Below are 17,073 nucleotides of genomic sequence, written 5' to 3' on the forward strand. Positions count from 1 at the left end.
ATAGCTCCCTGTATTTCTGTATCCTGGTACTTAAGACTGTATTGTAGTTGCCTGGTTACTTCTCTCTAGCCCTCCCTCACTAGGCCACAAACACTGTGGGTAGGGACCGTTTTATTCACCGATGTTTCCCCAGGGTCCACTGCAGTGGATGGCAAGTAAAAGCACTCAGTAAATATTTGCTGTGTGAATAAATGCATGATGAAGATCGGTGGGCCCAACCCACTCTGGACCGTGTTCTTAAGACACATAGCTATCTAGGTGCTGGCCTAAAGGACAAATGAAGCTTTGGCTCCAGCTGGGGCTGGGGAAGGAGTGGGTCCTCAGACTGTTCCTGAAACCTGCGACTTCAGTTGTCTGGCCCCAGCTCTTTTGACTTGATAGGATTTTGGGGTAGGATTATACTGAGCATTTCTCCACCCAGCCCACCCTCCTAGAGTCCCCCACAAATTGACCTCACTGGGCCTGCTTTTATGAAAGGTTTATTCCTAGTGCTAGGTCCCAATCTTCCAGGGCTCTAAGCACAATTAAACTGGGTGGATAGGTGAGGGGAGGCCCATTCAGACGCAGGGCCAGAAATGGGGCTCCCCATTATTCCCACCCCTTTGGTCCCAGTCCCCTTCTCTGCAATGGGCACATATAGAGGGACAAAGGGTATTGGAGGCAACATCATAGGCCCAGGGGAGCCCGAGAAGAGCTGCCATTGGCTGACAGGGCCTTGTGAGGCTCTGCCATTGGTCAGGGGGCACACCCCAGGAGCTAGGGATAGGCCTGAGGAGTGATGCCACTGGCCAGGGAGTGGTTTTGTCATAGCCTTTGGCTGTGGAGTAGAAGGAAAAGATCTGGGAATGAAGCCCAGTGGCCAGGAAGATAAGTGACAGGGCAGCAGCTGCTGGGCCTGCAGGCCCCTCCCTACCCACAGCAGTGTGGGCAAAACAGGTATCAGGCCCCAGGCAGGGAAAGGGAGCCCCAGCCAGAGGGCAGGTGGCCAGGGATGTCCCATGTCCATTCTCCCCCAACCTGGGACTGCCCTTCCCAATGTCTTTCTTGATAGCCAGGTTGGGCTGGGAGCGGCTCACTGCTCCTCTAGCCAGGAGGGCTTCTCAGATCCTGGAGGCCGCAGCTTGATGTTGAACTGCTGCAGGGTCTGCTCCAATTGTTTCTGGTTCCCAGCAAAGTAGGCGGACACAGCATTGTGGAAGAGCAGCAGCTGCTTGTGCATCACCTTGATCTGGGGGTCCAGAGGGTCAGCTGAGCCTGGACTCAGATGCCCTTCTTGAGGGGTTGAGCCTGAGCCCAGACCAGAGGCACATGGACTCTGCTCTGATGGTGCTTTTCTTGTGGGGGCCGAACACCACCAAGGGAGTCAAAGGAGAGGGTCAATCTGATGGGAGAAACCTAACATGATTGGCTAGGTCTCGGGTTCTGGTACCCCAGCTCAGGGGGTGATTTTTCTGTTATGATCCTGGGAACAGCAGCCAAATTCTTCAACAGAAAAGGGCCAGGAGTCAGAGGGAGGGAGACCTGGAAAAGTCCAGGAGTTGAGGGGGCTAGGGGAAGATCGCACTCCTTAGCCAGGCTGCGTTTCCCCAGCCAATGAGGGGGAGGGTCGGGGGAGGGTCAGTATTACAGATGGAAAGATGGGCTGAGGTCAAAGGGGTGGGGCTGGCACCTTGTTTTCTTCCAGGAACTTGAGCTTGATGGCCACATCTCCTCGCAGCTTCTCGTATTTGTCCCGATGGGCCTGGAAAGTGGCCTGGGCACTCTCGAGTCGACCACGCGTCCCTGCATCCCGGGGGCCTAGGCTCAGCTCCTCTAAGTCTGTTCGGTAGGCATCATATTCCAGCCTGGGGAGGGGGTTATATAGGCTCATCTCCACCCCCATGTCCTCCACACACACTCTTTTTTCCTTCCTGAATTCTTATGCCCCTAATCACAACTTTCACCCAAGCCAGCCAACTCCCAAAACCCTAGGCCCTGCCAGTGCCCACACCTGGCAGCCTCATACTGTTTGACAGTCATGAGTGTGTCTTCCATGGTTTTGGTGACCAATGTGTTGATGCTAGAGACAAAGAAGTTCACAGCCCCTAGCAGTGTTTCTCCATTCTTGCACAGCAGCTTCTGTGTCTCTGCATTGTAGCCAAATTCCTCCTGAGGACAGAAAGGAGGGACAGGCCTTGAGAAATAGTCCCTACCTGACTGGAGCTGTAGGGTCCTTTAGTCCCCTTTTCCCGAGGAAGGAAGCAGCCATCAAAACAAACAACCAAGGACTGCCTCCAGCAAGGCTTTCTTAGCCAGAAAGTTAGTGGGGCCACCCTGGGGATGCCTGGGGTGGGGATGTGGGGGTGAGGTTCTCAGATAAGTTCACAGGACTAGAACAAGGAAAGTCAGTGCAGCAGGCAAGGGAGGAGCTCTGATTAGGCTGAGCACCAAAGGCATTCTCGCCAATGCAGAGAAGGGTTACTTGTGAGGCACCTAGTGTGCCCCCTCCCCCTGCCCCTCCGACTTTGGACCTCCGTACAAACCCTTAGGCTGCCTCCACAGGTGAGTGCTGCTGGGGACAGGGCTGGGCCCACCCTGGAGGGATTCTCCCTCTGGGCTGCAGGAGGGATGGAGGGAGGGAGGCTGAGGGATGACTGCCTGGGAGGGCCTGGGCCCAGTCCCCCCCAACTTTCTTTGGCCTGGCTGAGGCACCTGAAGCTCTGGGGACTTCTGGCTGAGGTCAGCAAAGGCGTCACCTAGTGCATGCTGGGTCTGCAGCAGGCTGTAGAGGTGGGCTGTCAGCGCCCGGCCCAGCTGCAGGACACTCTCATACTTGCGCTTCGTCTCACGCAGCAACTCAATCTGCAGCTCTAGCTCCAGGTCCACAGTCCGGGAGCCTCGGCCAAATCGCTCTGATAACAGCTGCTTTGTGCACTGATTGGGAAGTGGGGGAATAGGTCAGAGACCCTAGCACCCTGCTCCCCGAACAGCATACCCAGGCTGGAATATAGATGGACTATTAGGATCTGGGAGAAGGCAAAAAGGTACCCAGAGGGAGTTTGGGGGAAGGGAGAGGTGCTTGAATCCCACCTTATATGTGTTGATGCCCCATTTCTTGACGATGTCAAACTTCTCTCCAGCGATGCCCCGAGCCACCTCATCTCCGGAGCCAGCAGGAGTGGCACTGTGAGATGGATGGCGGCCAGACCCTAAAGGACCAAGTTCTCTGACTCTAGCCTCTCTCAGATACAACCAGACGCCTCTGTGGCTCCACCCATACTTCTCTCCCAGCATCTGAACATGACTTCCCTGAGGGAGCAGAAGCTGGAGACAGTTAGATTCTCTTACTTACTAGGAGGAGCTCGTACCTTGTGCCCTGAGACCTAAATCCCAAAAACATCTGGCCTCCTTCTGAGGTGGTGGTGGGGTTGGAGGGGGAGGGAAGAGGGGCTGCTGGTGTACAGGGGCAGAGGAAACAAGAAAATACGATGAGTGTGGGGCGGGAGGTCAAGGATGGTGGGTCCTGATAACAGGCAACCTAGTTGACATTCCCATGTGGAACCCTAGTCAGTGTGAGACTCAGGGCTGCTTGTCCCTCTAAACTTTAGAGTCTAAAGTAAAACTCTGAAAAGCCTCATAAATCTCCAAATCAGCCCAAGCTCCAGAGCACAGAGTTCTCGACTTAGGTGGTAGCAGCAGAGAAAGGGCACATCTCAAGGGAAATGGCAAGTAGAGGCAGTTGAACAACCCTGGGAACTGGTCTTGGGCTGAGACAGTCCACAGGATTCATACTAGCAGAGGTTTCCAAGGTCTCCAGAGGTAACTCCAGCTTTCTTAGACATATCCTATGCTCCCCAGAACCATTCCTCTCCCCTTCTTCACTCAAACTTCCTGTCCTGTTCTGATCATTCATACCTGTGGGGATGAGTCCATCACCAGAGCCCCCATAGCCACCAGACACAATGCTAGTTTCATTGAGGTTGGGTCCTGACACCATCACCTGCTGGAGGTCCTATAGGCCAGAGAAGAGGGGGGGGGGCTTCAGGAACATAGGGACAGCTGAAGCATTTTGGGGGTGAGAACAAACTTGGATTGAAGCATCACAGAGAGAGCACACAAAGGAAGTCTGCACAGAATCAGAACAAAAATTTGTAAAAAGAAGGGAGTTAGATAAGTTAGGAAAGGCTGCTGGAATAGGCCAGGGTTTATGAGTTGGGATTCCTAAATTGAATAAGGAGAAGAATCAAACAGATGCACCTGTTCCAGCCCATCATCCTCAGGAAGCTGCCCAGCTTCGCCGTTCCCATGGATGGGGATCTCCATTGTAGCTGCCTTCCCTAGGATCCCGTCCGTCATGGCTAGGGAAGGGACTGGAGTCAATGTCTCCACCCCAGTGCCCTGCAAAGCCCAACACAAATAGTTCTGGAAATTGGCCAGGACCACAGAAGAGAAATGTCTCCCCTACCATTTCTGAGGTTTTAGAGGTTGTCCCAGGGGTAGAGTGTTCTGGAGTTTGGCTACCACTCCTTTCCTCAGGTAGTGCGAGTATATGTACCTCTTCCCTCCAAGGGGCATATTTTTACACATGCACAGGCCTCAGGTGTCTTCTCATGACCCTCCAACTTCACCAGGACTCCGATGATTATTCATGCATTCGATCATTCAACAGACATTTAATGAGTGCCTACTATGTGTCATGCTCTATTTGAGGCTATGAAACACAGCAGTGAACGAGATAAAGACTGTGTTCTCCTGAAGCTGATCCCCACCCAGGTGTTTCTTCCCATCAGGAGATGAACCCCTTTCCAGGGCTCAGTATGTTCTCCATCGCTTAGCCTTTCAACACTCCTTTAGTGTTTCTTCCCCTTTCCTTCAGATGGTTCCCCCCGTCTCCATACCATGCACCTTCATACCATGCACCTTCCCTTCCTCGGGCTCTTCCCACCAGGCCTTTTGATTCAGTTGATTCAGTTGGTTTATTCTTGCCAGCCTCTGGGAAAGCCTCTTTTCCCCAGAACATAGGTGACAGCTTCCAAAGTCAGTTATGTTTCTCTAGGTGTGTTTCCCCCACCCCCCACCCCAATACACCTGGGCATCAGGTGTGTCCTCATCCTTTCCCAGGCTCAGAGGTATCTTGCCCTCAATACAGGTTCATGCATTCAACTTCCCCTTGCCCAAGTATGGCCCGCTCACCTGAGGACAGGCCGCTCTTCCCCTCAGGGAGCCAGGCCCGGGCCGCGCGGGGACCTCGGGCTCCAGCTCCCGTCGCGATCCTAGCAGCAGGTCAGGGACTCGGAGGAAGTGACGTCCTCTCCTGGGCAGAAGAAGCCAGCCACGTCGCAGATTATAAGGGCGGAGGTGACGTTAGCAGCCGGGGGCAGGACGATCCTTGAATCAACCCCTCAGTCCCTGGGGATGGACGAGAGATTACTTCCGGGGCGTTACCGAGAAGCTGTAACGGAAGTGACGCAGGACGTGAGCTTGTGGCGGGATGGAGCAGCAGCAGCAGCAGCAGCAGCTGAGAAACGTGAGTGGCAGTTCATGTGGCTTCAAAGCCCTACATTCACCTGTCCTCGCCGTCTGCATGGCGGGAACCCCAAAGAGCCAGGGATCCGAGGGCTAGGGACATCGGGCTGTCGTGCGCGGTCCTGTTAAACTTCAAGGCGCGGCCTTGAATTCAGGTGTGGGCCCCCTTATAGCTGAGTTCTTGGTCCCCTTCTCTCCTAGTTGCGGGACTTCCTGTTGGTCTACAATCGGATGACGGAACTCTGCTTCCAGCGCTGCGTACCCAGCCTGCACCACCGAGCCCTGGATGCCGAGGAGGTGGGGAACCGAGTAGGGGATTACTCTTAATCCTCAGAGTTAACCGTGATCTGCTTCCTTCCTCCCTCCACTACCTTCGGCCAGGGCCTTTGCATGAGCCTCGCCCCCAGGTTGGAGATGGGAAGGAAGGAAACGGATCTGACAGGACACCTTTGGCCCCTATTTCCACCCTGTCTTCCTTCCAGGAAACCTGTCTGCACAGCTGTGCTGGGAAGCTGATCCATTCCAACCATCGCCTCATGGCTGCTTACGTGCAGCTCATGCCTGCCCTGGTACAGCGCCGCATCGCAGACTACGAGGCTGCCTCAGCTGTGCCAGGTGTTGCTCCTGAACAGCCTGGAACCTCGCCATCAGGCAGCTAGCCATCCCCAACCCCCGGAAGGGAGGCACTTGATGGCCCCTCAAATTGAAGGAGCCAGTGGACCTTGCTTGGGCTGGGTACAGCCTGTATATAGAAAGTGAGGTATTGCCTGAGAGCTGGGTACTGTGGCTCCAGGAAGCGTTAATAAACCCACTTTTATTCTGTTTGGTTTATATTCTGGGCAGGGAAGCTTTGCTCACTTTATTAGCATCATCTTTTATTCTGTCAGTTAGTGAATATCTGCTGGCTTTAGCTCTGTCTGCAGAGAAATTGCCTTCTTTGTAAGGAAGCAAACCTTAGCATTCCCAGGCACCTGCTTAGAGCAAGGTCTGTGGGTACAATTTTAAAGTTGGTAATAGCAACGGGAACTTGGTTCCTGTCCAGATGACAGAGAAAATGGGAGCTCTGTCTAGCTCTTCTTCACATAAATCAGTCTGACTTTAATGGCTCACTTGTGAGCCAGGTGTGCATTCATTTATAGCTATTTTTTGTGGACTGTGTTTTACAAGAAGGAACTCTGCCAGATTTAGGGAAAGGAGGAGATGTCTAAGGACAGTAGATCAAGAAATCACAGGGTTTTTAGGCACTACCTACTGGGAAATCAGTAGCTCCAGGACAGAGATGAAACCTGTAAGAATTCAGGGGTGTTCTGGAACTTCAGCCACTTTACCCAAGTTGTTATTTTCTCACTATTTCCTGTCTTCCTGAATGAGCAGTAAAACCTTTAAGCAAAGAAGGTCTGTGTGCTTGTCTTCAGGGGCAGTAAGAAAGGGGAAAACTTAGGCCGAATTCTGTAATACGGTCAGACTTGAGGGAGAGAAACCCAAGGGAGAAGTAGATGGTAGTGATTATGGGGAAAAAAAGGGATAAAATTAAATCTTCAGGCTCCTTAATGTCTCAGTGCTTATGTATAATCTTCTAATTCCAGCTCTTCCACCCTCTACCACATGTTCCCCCTGTGCCTGTTCTGTGATTTCTAATTCCAGTCTATCCATTCTTTCCTCATTATTGCCCCCTTGTGGAATTTACTTCTGCATTCGGCAGTATAAATGGCCTATCATTCCATCACCCCATTTTCTTGCTGCCCTTGTGTCCTTTTCGTATCGTTCCAGCTGTTTAATCTTTTCTGTTCCTCCATTCAAACTGCTAGAGAAAAACACTGCTGTATAATAAATGCTACTAAATATTAAAGGTCTCCAACTTCAACCAAGCTCTCACTACCAAAAAGCAACCCTTGTGGGTTCCAGTCTATTTGCTCTCCTTAATCACCAAGGCAGTTATTTATACCTTCACTGCTCTCCTTAATCCCCCATCTCACCCTCCGCTATCTCCCATCAGGTGACCACGTCCTTTCATTTTTTACAGAGGAAATGGAAGCTCATAGACATCGGCACCCGCAATAATAAAAATAACTTCTTACAATGACCCTCAAAGCACATGTTTTCTCCCTGTATAGATCGGGAAGTTGAAATTCTCTATGAGCAGACCTTGTATTAAAATACAGATCTGCCTTTAAAATCCATGTTTGTTTGTTTGGTGAGCCCCCACTTTGTATAGGTTCTGATGTTGGTATATGTCATGCTTCATCTTAGTTAATCTTGATGAAAAAAACTACAAGTAAAAGGTATTATCTCCACTTAACAGATGAGGAAGCAAGAATCCAGAAGATATTAGAAGCACATCTTAATGCACAGTTACCTGTTCAGAAAAGTAACTCCAATCAGCTTGTTGCCTTTCTAGGGTTGGTTTTCCTGCCAGGCGGCTTCAGAATATAATTGCCTACTCCTTTGCAAAGTCTGATTCCTTTGAGGCTACTCAAGTGTATCACCCTCTCTATTTGTCCTTAGTAACTACTACTCTTCTACTTTCCACTAAATAGCTAGCCCTTGGTCTTCCTACATGGGCACTTTATTCAGTATTTTGGTCTCTTAGTTTTTTGACCCAATATCCAATGATTTTCATTCTCTTAGCCACCCATTCTCATAGTTATGTCCTAGCCATTGTCTTCACCTCACACTGCTGTATCTCCAAAATACTATTACTTGCATCTTATTCAGCTACCATATTCTTCCCACTTTATTTATTGAACTATTCCTCTACTGTCTTTGATTTCACTGGAGCAGTTAGGTCATTGCTTCTACCTTCTCTCCATTAACACCTGCCTGTCTAGATTCCTATTCAGCTTAAATTCTAGTGATCCTCTTGGAATAAGCTGCATTTGCTTAACTCATCTCTCTTTTTTTGACTCTTAGATAAAATGAAACTTTTGTACTTGCATTTGGAGAACTAAAAGCCACCCAAGGAAATCACTATAGAGCAGATTTATATCACTATGAATCCATGGTTACCAGCTTCAAGTAGAGCCTCAGCCCCTATAATCCTACTGGATTTTTCTAGTCGTCTCCCTGCTTGCTGCAATGAGTATTTCAAACCAATATTCTTAAGTCTCTTATTAGCTTACCCCCCCACACACACACCATTCTCTTCACTTCTTGCAGATAATCTTATTTCTTTATAGACAAAAGTAAAAGTTGTCAGTTGGGAATTCTCACAACATCTGGCCACCAAACTTGGTCACCCATCCACATCTGCATCATTCTCTTCCTCTCCTGTCTAAACAGGGCAAGCATTACTCTAAAGGCCTATTCCTTTGTTCTGAATCCTAGTTCTTCCTTTAGAATCTGATTTTTCCCTACTTTACTAAATTCTCGTCTGTTTGAACTTGCTAAAGACTCTACTGGGCTGGCCTGGTGGCTCAGGCGGTGGAGCTCCATGCTCCTAACGCTGAAGGCTGCTGGTTCAATTCCCACATGGGCCACTAGGCTCTCAACCACAAGGTTGCCAGTTCAACTCCTTGACTCCCACAGGGGACGGTGGGCTCCGCCCCCTGCAACTAAGATTGAACACAGCACCTTGGGCTGGGCTGCCGCTGATGGCTTGGTTGGAGAACAGGCTCTTAACCACAAGGTTGCCTGTTCAACTCCCACAAGGGATGGTGGGCTGCGCCCCCTGCAACTAACAATGGCAACTGGACCTGGAGCTGAACTGTGCCCTCCACAACAATGATTGAAAGGACAACAACTTGACTTGGAAAAAAAATCCTGGAAGTGCACACTGTTCCCCAATAAAGTCCTGTTCCCCTTCCCCAATAAAATCTTTAAAAAAAAAAACAAAAAAACTCTCCTGATAGAACAAACAAACCACTCTGTACCTCATTCCCTCCACCCCAGCTATCCTATTTTTTTCTGTTTTACAGCTAAAAACAGTTGGATACTTTGGCCCTCTCCATCCCATTCTTCTACCCGACCTGTTTTGACTTCTGGAAGCTTTATTCTGTTGAAATGATTCTTAACTGAGGTCACCCTGGCTTACTGAGGATATGGCCTTCATATCCCTGAATCAAGTCCAGGCTTACTTCCCTTCTCAGTAGCCTCTCGTACTATTAACTAATAATAGTTCCTCATCATCGATGAGGAACTGGTGGCTGCTATTCCACTCATACTTTTACTGCTACCTCTGGCTGTAGCTTAGCCTCCTTTGCAGGCCTCCCCACCTCCAACTTTTAAATCTAAGTTTCTCTAGGTTCTTTCTCAGTCTGTTTTTTCTAGTTATTGTTTCTTCCCCACTCTGAGCTTTAGTTACGGATGACTCCCACATCTCTCCTCCAAGCTATTGACATCTTCATTTAGGTATCTCAAAAACATAACCAACTCAACATGTTTCCTCATAAACTTTCCTCCTACACCTAGTACTCATCCAGTTGCAAAAGCTGGAAACCTCACTCCTCTCCTCACTCAATTGCGAAATCTTTACAGTTTACATTTCTAAATACCCCTTTAGATTTTTTCTCTTCTCCATCTTGACAGTCTTTCACCAGGATTATTGCAATTGCTGCTTCTCCCTATACCCATTTTTGCACCCCTCCAATCTGTTCTCCATTCTTATGCCAGAAAACACAAACCGATGCCTAAAACTTTGCAATAGCTTCGCACTCATAGGATAAAAACTTGACATTCTACACAAGCCCTACCAGGCCCTGCACGATCCAGCTCCTGCCTACCTCAGCTTTATCTTGTCAGTGACTCAGATACTGGACTATTAGTACTGTGTTGAACTGAACCACACCTCACTCTCCCTCTCTGCTCTGACCCCACTGGCCTTTGGATTCCTTCAACTTGTCATACATTATCCCATCTCCAGGCCTTTGCACTTGCTGCTTCTTGCCTTGCAATGCTTTCCCACTACTTTACCTACTGAACTACTCATTCTTGAGTACTTAGTGCAAATAGTCTTTCCTCAAAGAATTCTTTGCAGACTCCGGGTCCCATAATTCTTCGTGTTTTTGGCATTAGCATTTCTAACAGTTGCTCATGAGGTCAGAGTCCTTGTTTGTATTGCTCACCATTGTATCCTTATCACAGTGCCTGGCACATAATGTGTGTTCGATAAATATTTGTTGAATGAACATCTTTCAATAGCCTCCCTGCTCAATCTACTATTTACATAACAAGAGAAAGGTTTTTAATTAAAAGAGAGAGAAGTGAATCTACATTTAACCTCTGCTCTGTTTTTTTTCCATAGCACTGTCACATATAGTTTACTCATTTTTATTATTTGTGTCCCCCACTAGAATATAAGCTCCATAAATCAGGAGTTTTTGTCAATGTTGTTTTGTACACCAATGGAACCAAACACCTAAAGTAGTGTCCAAAATAGTTGATGCTCAATAAATATTTGTTGGGTGAATGAAGGTGAGAGAATGGTTCCAGAGCAAAGGTCTAGAGCGCGGCTTTAGAGAGAGGGGGAGTACCTTTTATTGGTAACAGGAAGGAGGGAGGGATGGACGAAAGCAGATCTAAGTATTTTTTTATATGGTTTTGGAATAATGAGAGAGTTCCTTTTAAATAGCATGTATGATGGTTTTATGTGTCAATTTGGCTAGGTTACAGTACCCAGTTACTTAATCAAATACTAATCTAGATGTTGCTGTGAAAGTATTTTTATAGAAGTGGTTAACATCTACAATTAATTAACTTTAAGAAAATTACCCTCGATAATGTGGGTGGGCTTCATCCAATTAATTGAAGGCCTTAAGAGCAGAAATTGAGATTTCCCTGAGAAGAAATTGTGCCTCAAGACTGCAGCATTAACTCCTGCTTGAGTTTCTAGCATGCTGACCTATCCTTCAGATTTTGGACTTGCCAGCCCCCACAATCATGTGAACCAATTCCTTAAAATAAATCTCTTTATGGATATAGACCTGTATCCTATTGGTTTTGTTTCTCTGGAGAACCCTGATTGATTTTGTTTTTAATAGGAGGTGAAGTTATCATCAGAGAGCAAAGTAGAAGAAAATGGAAGATGAGAGAGTGCAGGATGTTTGAAATAGTCTTTGCACAGAATGGAAGAGTGAACTGGAAAAAAAAACCCATAGATTTTTAGGCAGTGTTGAGAACTCAGTTGAGATTACTAAACAGATTTCCCTATATTTGTCTGGAAAACTATTGTTTCTTTTTTTTAAAAAAGATTTTATTGGGGGAGGGGAACAGGACTTTATTGGGGAACAGTGTATACTTCCAGGACTTTTTTCCAAGTCAAGTTGTTGTCCTTTCAATCTTAGTTGTGGAGGGTGCCATTCAGCTTCAAGTTGTTGTCCCTTCAGTCTTAGCTGTGGAGGGCGCAGCTCAGCTCCAGGTCCAGTTGCCATTGCTAGTTGCAGGGGTCACAACCCACCATCCCTTGCGGGAGTCGAACCGGCAACCTTGTGGTTGAGAGGACTCGCTCCAACCAACTGAGCCATTCGAGAGCTCAGCGGCAGCTCAGCTCAAGGTGCCGTGTTCAATCTTAGTTGCAGGGGGCGCTGCCCACCATCCCTTGCGGGACTCGAGGAATTGAACTGGCAATCTTCTGGTTGAGAGCCCGCGCTCCAACCAACAACTGAGCCATCCGGGAGGCAGCTCAGCTCAAGGTGCCATGTTCAATCTTAGTTCAGGGGGCAGAGCCCACCATTGCTTGCAGGACTCAAGGAATTGAACTGGCAACCTTGTGGTTGAGAGCCCACTGGCCCATGTGGGAATCGAACCGGCAGCCTTCAGAGTTAGGAGCATGGAGCTCTAACCACCTGAGCCACTGGGCCAGCCCCAGAAAACTATTGTTTTAAGGCCTTAAATTTTAAGACCCACTGTGACTCTGTGACTCTTTTTTGTCCTTCCCAGGGAGGGTTGCCCATGCCCTTATTTATGCCCTCATTGAACCCTGTTATGGCTTGTTCACCATTATGTCAACAGCACTTGGTAGAGTGCCCTGAACAACAAATGTACATACTGGTAGCTAACACATTTCAGTTATATCAAGTACTTATTATCTACCAGGCTCTATTCTGAGGGCTTTATATACATTAACTCATTTAATCCTCCCAACAACCCTATAAGGTAGATACTATTATTATTTTATATTTTACAAAGAATGAAACAGATAAAATATCCCACAACTAGTAAGTGGTGGCGTCAGGTTTTCAATCCAGACATCTGACTCCAGAGTCTGTCCTATTTCTCACTAATGAAGATTGCTATACATTTATATATTTGTTCCATAAATGTTTTCTAATCATGCACTCATGGTGCCTAGAGCAGGAGCTGCGGAGAGAGCAGAGAGCAATCAGAAGCTCTGCCACCATGGAGTTTATATTTCTAGTCAGGGGAAGCAGACAATAAGCAATGAAATGTTTATATGAAATGGTAATAAGTGCTATGGAGAAAAATAATACAGGGTAAGAAGGATAAGGGAGGTGGGGAGAGTATTGATATTTTATATTGGGTGGTCACAGAAGAACTCACTACCAGTAATGTCTGAGCAGAGATTTGAAAGGAGGGAGTTAAGCCTTGTGGTCATCTGGAAGAAGAGTGCTCATTGTGGTTTAAGCCTAAAGTTGCTCCCCAGTATCCATTGTCCCCTTCTTCCTTTACTAATAGAACCCCTGGCTTTTTATCTGGGCACATGGTCACTGAAAATAAAGATTAGATTTTGTAGCTTTCCTTGATGCTGTGTGTGTCTATGTGATTGAGTGATTTGTGCATTGCCAGATTGTGCCCTTAAAAGTCAGGCTATGCTTTCTCCTTCACTTTCTCCCCATCTCACTAGTTGGGATGGGGCCTAGCAGACATGGTGGTAAATTCTCTCAGACCTTGAAGAAAAGGACTACTTCCTTGGAGAAAGCAGAACATCTAAAAGGTGATGTATTAGCCCTGGAGTGACTATACTTGGATGGTTATGTGAGAGAGAAAAAAAAACAAACATCTATCATGTTTAAGTCATTGTACTTTTTTGGTCTTTTTGTTATAGTATGTGTGTGGTAGGCAGAATTTTTAGATGGGCCCCAAGATTTCCCACTCCCTGTATACATATCCTGCAAAACCCTAGGACTGATAGATTTTACTAATGTAATTAGGTTATATTGTATGGCATACTTGACTATAAGAAAGTGAGATTAGCTGGTGGGCCTGACCTAACCACGTGAACTTTTTAAGAGCAGGGAGTTTTCTCTGGCTGGTTGTGGAACAGGACATCAGAAAAATTTCAAGCATGAGAAGGATTTGAGGAACTATGGCTGGCTTGAAGATGGAAGGGCCATATAGCACTGGAAGCTGTGGCTTCTAAGACCTGAGAGTGGCCCCTCGCTGATGGCCAGGAAGGAAATGGGGACCTCAGTCCTACAACCACAAGGAACTGAATCCTGCCAACAACAGGAATGAGCTTGGAAGAGGAGTTTTCCCCAGAGCCTCCAGACAAGAACTCAGCCCTGTCAACACCTTGATTTCAGGATTATGATACACTGAGCACAGAACCCAGTCAATCTACAGAACTGTGAGATACTAAATGGGTGTTGTTTTTAAGCAGCTTAGTTTGTGGTAATTTGTTACACAGCCACAGAAAACCTGTCTGTCTCCTAACTGATATACAATTAGAGATGTACATAGGCTCTGAGGTGGGACCATGCTTGGTGTGATCCAGGCACAGCAGGAGTTGAGTGAATGGAGAGAGAGTAGGACAGAAGATCATAGAGGTAGCAGGCAACTGATCAGATAGCAATTTGGTGGCCATCATAGAACTTTGGCTTTCACCTGAAGGGATGAGATGATAAGGCATTTGCGAGTTTTGTGCTGAGGAGTGACAGGATCTGCTTATGTTTGAAGTGTCGCTGGCTGCCCTGAAAAGAGCAAACTGGGAAAGGGTGGAAGCAGAGAGACCAGTTTAGAGGGGCTATGGAAAAACCCAGGTGAGAGGTGAAAGTGCCTTAGACCAAGGTAGTAATAGCACGTAAGGTGATGAGAAATAGTTGGATTCTGGATAGATTTTGAAGCTATAGCCAACAGAATTTGCTGAAGGATTAGACATGGGATGTGGGGATGGGAGCGGGAGGGAGAGTCACCTTTGACTCCAAGGTTTTGGCCTGAGCAACTGGAAAAATGTACTTGCCATTTACTGAGATGTGGAGATGGTAAAAGAAGCAGGTTTGGGGGTCGGTGGTGTGGGAGGCAGGAGTCTGGTTTTAGACATTTTAAGTTTTAAGTTTGGGATAATCATATGAGATATTCAAGTGGAGACGTTAAATAGGCAGTTGGATATACAAATCTAGATTTCAGAGCCTTGGTGGGATTATCTATCCTATGCTGAATTTCTATTTTTATTTTAATCATTCAGCACCCTTGCCCCTGATTTTCAGCTTCCTGTGTTGCAGGGTTTGTCTTATTCGGGGGTTTGGGGCATTGAGACGGGGTAGGTGGATATGGGTGGCGGGGGATGGTCCCAATGACAGGTCGTTGATGCCTGGCGCCAGCTTGGCCGCGCAGGGAATGCCCTCTGGATTGGTACTTCCCCTGATCAAACGTGTCGTTCTTTTTTTTCAGACCCAGCCAGGCTGACCCCCTATTCCCAAGGCCAGCGGGCAGCCAGCAAGTTCGGCCTGGCGCTGCTCCCTCTGCCCCGCGGGGTATTCGACTCTGGTCCCTCCCCTTTCTGGCGCCTCAGCGCTCCCGGCGTCAGCGAGGCTTGAGCCTCACGGGAGCGAAGTAGTAACGGTTCTAACAGCTGGGAGCTGATGGAACTGCGGGTGAGTCCGTGGCCCCGATCCGCTTCCTTTCGTCCCCTGGGACCACTCTCCTCTGCTGCCCCCAGAAAAGTCCCTCCTCCGAATCACCCACGGAACCCTTCTCTCTCCCTTTCTCCTCTTCTTCCTCCTCCTGCCAGCCTGATCCTTTAACACTTTTCCCTCACTGTTCTCTCTCCCCGCCGTCACCGCCGCCATCCCAACCAGTCCTCAGTTTTCTGTCCTCAATAGTCCGCTCAGCCCACCGGCAGACGGGACTGGGATTTTGCTGCTTCTGAGTGAGGATCTGTTTCTCCTCTTCAGGCGATCGCCAGGCTCCACGCCCAGGGACGGTTCCTCACTGCTATCGAGGTTCTCTGAGTGAGCCTTTTCCGTGTGTATATCAATTTGCCTCTACAAGCGGTCACACGTGTGTCTGACAGTCTCTCTGCGTGTGGGTGGCAGTGAGTAGAGTGAGCCTGTGCCTACAACCCAAGACTTAAGTTCATGCATTTCCCCAACAGGCACTCCTTGATGAAACCGCATCGGCAAATCCCTTCCCTTTCCTTGCCTCCTGTACCCCTAAGACCAGGTGAGGGGGACAGTGTCCTGGGCCGTGGGAAGGAACTCTTGTGCAGGGAGGGCCCCGAGGGCCCCCACGTCTGTCCTGGGCCTGCTTCTTACCAGAGTCTTTAGGGAAGTTGAAGGTAGGGTTTAGGGTCCCAGGGAGGAACCTCTGCTGGTCTGGCTCTGCCTTGCCGCTCCCTAAGTCCCTCCCTTCCCCTTTCCCAACTCTTTTGATCCTGACCATCCTCTACCCAGAGCCTAAGACCCCCTTGTCTTGCCTCTCCCTCTCTTGGGCTGGGGTAAGCAGGTGAGACCCAGCAGCCAGGAACCTGGAACTGGCAATCGGAGCCTGAGCAGTGGGCAAGGTCGGTTCGCCAGCAGTTGAATGCCCAGCTCCTCTTGGTCTCGGAGATGGAGACGAGGGGGGGCCCGCCTCCTGAAGAGGCATCATCTGATGCCCTTAAGTTTCATCACTGGCACAGGAGACAAAGGCAGTTCCTGAAGGCAGTGACTCAGTCAGAGCAGCCCAGAGGGCTGGAGCTCCTGATAGCTGAGCTCCAAACTCTGTTCTCAGCTGTGCTGCAAGATGGCAGCCCTGCAGCTTGGCACTATCTGCATGCAGTACTGGGTCTGCTGCCTCCATATCGTGCACTGCTCGTTGGTCTACTTGATTTGCTACCCTTCCTGGAGCAGCTATACCATTGGGCACCCTGGGTCCTATCCCAGCTCCAGCTGGACCTGCTAGATGCCATAGACCGGGCCTTTCCCCCAGACACCTCTTTGTTAGAGATTGCCTCCCATGTTGACTGCTGTCTTCAGAAGCAGAGGTTCCATCATGGTCCCCCACTCCTAGTGTGCCCTTTTGTGCAGGCCCGGAGGGGTAGGCAGCAAGTAGAGGAGGAGTTGGCCACATGGCTGCGACCATTGACTCTGCCTGAGCTCCAGCACAGCCTGGGTATTGTTGGTGCCGAGGTGGCCCTGGAAGAGGCTCAGTGGCTAGATGGCCTTAGCCTCCTGCCCTTGGCACTGGCAACGGACATCCCTGTACAGTATGAAAGCAGTGGTGCTGACAATGCAGAGGAGGAGCCTGTTGGAAGAAGAGAGACAAAGTAAGTGAGGGACCCAGTCTGGGGCTCTGGGCAGAGGAGAGAAAGAAGCCAGTTTATGGGTGCCTCTTGAGTCACCTGGATGTCTAACGCCAGTTTCCTATTGATCGTAGGGACTAGCCTGAGCACAAGCCAAGCTGGTGTGAGGCTGC

The 17,073-nt window shown here is 48.8% G+C and overlaps 3 protein-coding genes across 5 annotated transcripts in view; 2 read left to right on the plus strand and 1 right to left on the minus strand.

Moving 5' to 3' along the window:
* Window positions 1-462: 462 nt before the first annotated feature.
* Window positions 463-5,330, minus strand: ARFIP2 (ARF interacting protein 2). Of its 3 annotated transcripts, none has more exons than XM_019755866.2 (8): window positions 5,173-5,330; window positions 4,237-4,377; window positions 3,895-3,991; window positions 3,070-3,188; window positions 2,692-2,913; window positions 1,991-2,148; window positions 1,670-1,844; window positions 463-1,228 (listed from the first exon to the last, which is right to left on the minus strand). In XM_019755866.2, the coding sequence occupies exons 2-8, from the start codon at window positions 4,333-4,335 to the stop codon at window positions 1,073-1,075; spliced, it is 1,026 nt and encodes a 341-aa protein (XP_019611425.1). In that variant the 5' UTR covers window positions 4,336-4,377; window positions 5,173-5,330; the 3' UTR covers window positions 463-1,072. The 3 variants fall into 3 exon arrangements, with proteins under 3 accessions (XP_019611425.1, XP_074191999.1, XP_074191998.1); XM_074335898.1 differs by lacking the exon at window positions 463-1,228 and adding an exon at window positions 1,245-1,381; XM_074335897.1 differs by lacking the exon at window positions 463-1,228 and adding an exon at window positions 1,388-1,521.
* Window positions 5,331-5,400: 70 nt separating this feature from the next.
* On the plus strand, window positions 5,401-6,336 carry TIMM10B (translocase of inner mitochondrial membrane 10B). The gene is made up of 3 exons (XM_019755869.2): window positions 5,401-5,506; window positions 5,707-5,802; window positions 5,988-6,336. The coding sequence occupies exons 1-3, from the start codon at window positions 5,471-5,473 to the stop codon at window positions 6,162-6,164; spliced, it is 309 nt and encodes a 102-aa protein (XP_019611428.2). The 5' UTR covers window positions 5,401-5,470; the 3' UTR covers window positions 6,165-6,336.
* A 4,187-nt stretch (window positions 6,337-10,523) lies between these two features.
* Window positions 10,524-17,073, plus strand: part of DNHD1 (dynein heavy chain domain 1) — a 73,255-nt gene continuing 66,705 nt past the window's right edge. The window contains 4 exon segments of the mRNA XM_074335910.1: window positions 10,524-14,026; window positions 15,070-15,272; window positions 15,573-15,840; window positions 16,123-16,924. Of these exon segments, the coding sequence (XP_074192011.1) occupies window positions 15,756-15,840; window positions 16,123-16,924 (887 nt within the window). The 5' untranslated portion in view covers window positions 10,524-14,026; window positions 15,070-15,272; window positions 15,573-15,755.

This window comes from Rhinolophus sinicus, linkage group LG06 (genome assembly GCF_036562045.2).
Source record: "Rhinolophus sinicus isolate RSC01 linkage group LG06, ASM3656204v1, whole genome shotgun sequence".
Lineage (NCBI taxonomy): Eukaryota > Metazoa > Chordata > Mammalia > Chiroptera > Rhinolophidae > Rhinolophus > Rhinolophus sinicus.

Bases quoted from the DNA above. Each gene is read 5' to 3' on its own strand.
- ARFIP2 (XM_019755866.2), bottom strand. From the start codon at position 4,335: ATGACGGACGGGATCCTAGGGAAGGCAGCTACAATGGAGATCCCCATC. The intron at 3,992-4,236 runs GTGCATCTGTTT...TCTGGCCTATAG, and splicing joins AGGATGATGGGCTGGAACAG to GACCTCCAGCAGGTGATGGT. The intron at 2,149-2,691 runs GTGCCTCAGCCA...TTCTGTCCTCAG, and splicing joins AGAAGTCCCCAGAGCTTCAG to GAGGAATTTGGCTACAATGC.
- TIMM10B (XM_019755869.2), top strand. From the start codon at position 5,471: ATGGAGCAGCAGCAGCAGCAGCAGCAGCTGAGAAAC. The intron at 5,507-5,706 runs GTGAGTGGCAGT...CTTCTCTCCTAG, and splicing joins AGCAGCAGCAGCTGAGAAAC to TTGCGGGACTTCCTGTTGGT. The intron at 5,803-5,987 runs GTGGGGAACCGA...TCTTCCTTCCAG, and splicing joins GAGCCCTGGATGCCGAGGAG to GAAACCTGTCTGCACAGCTG.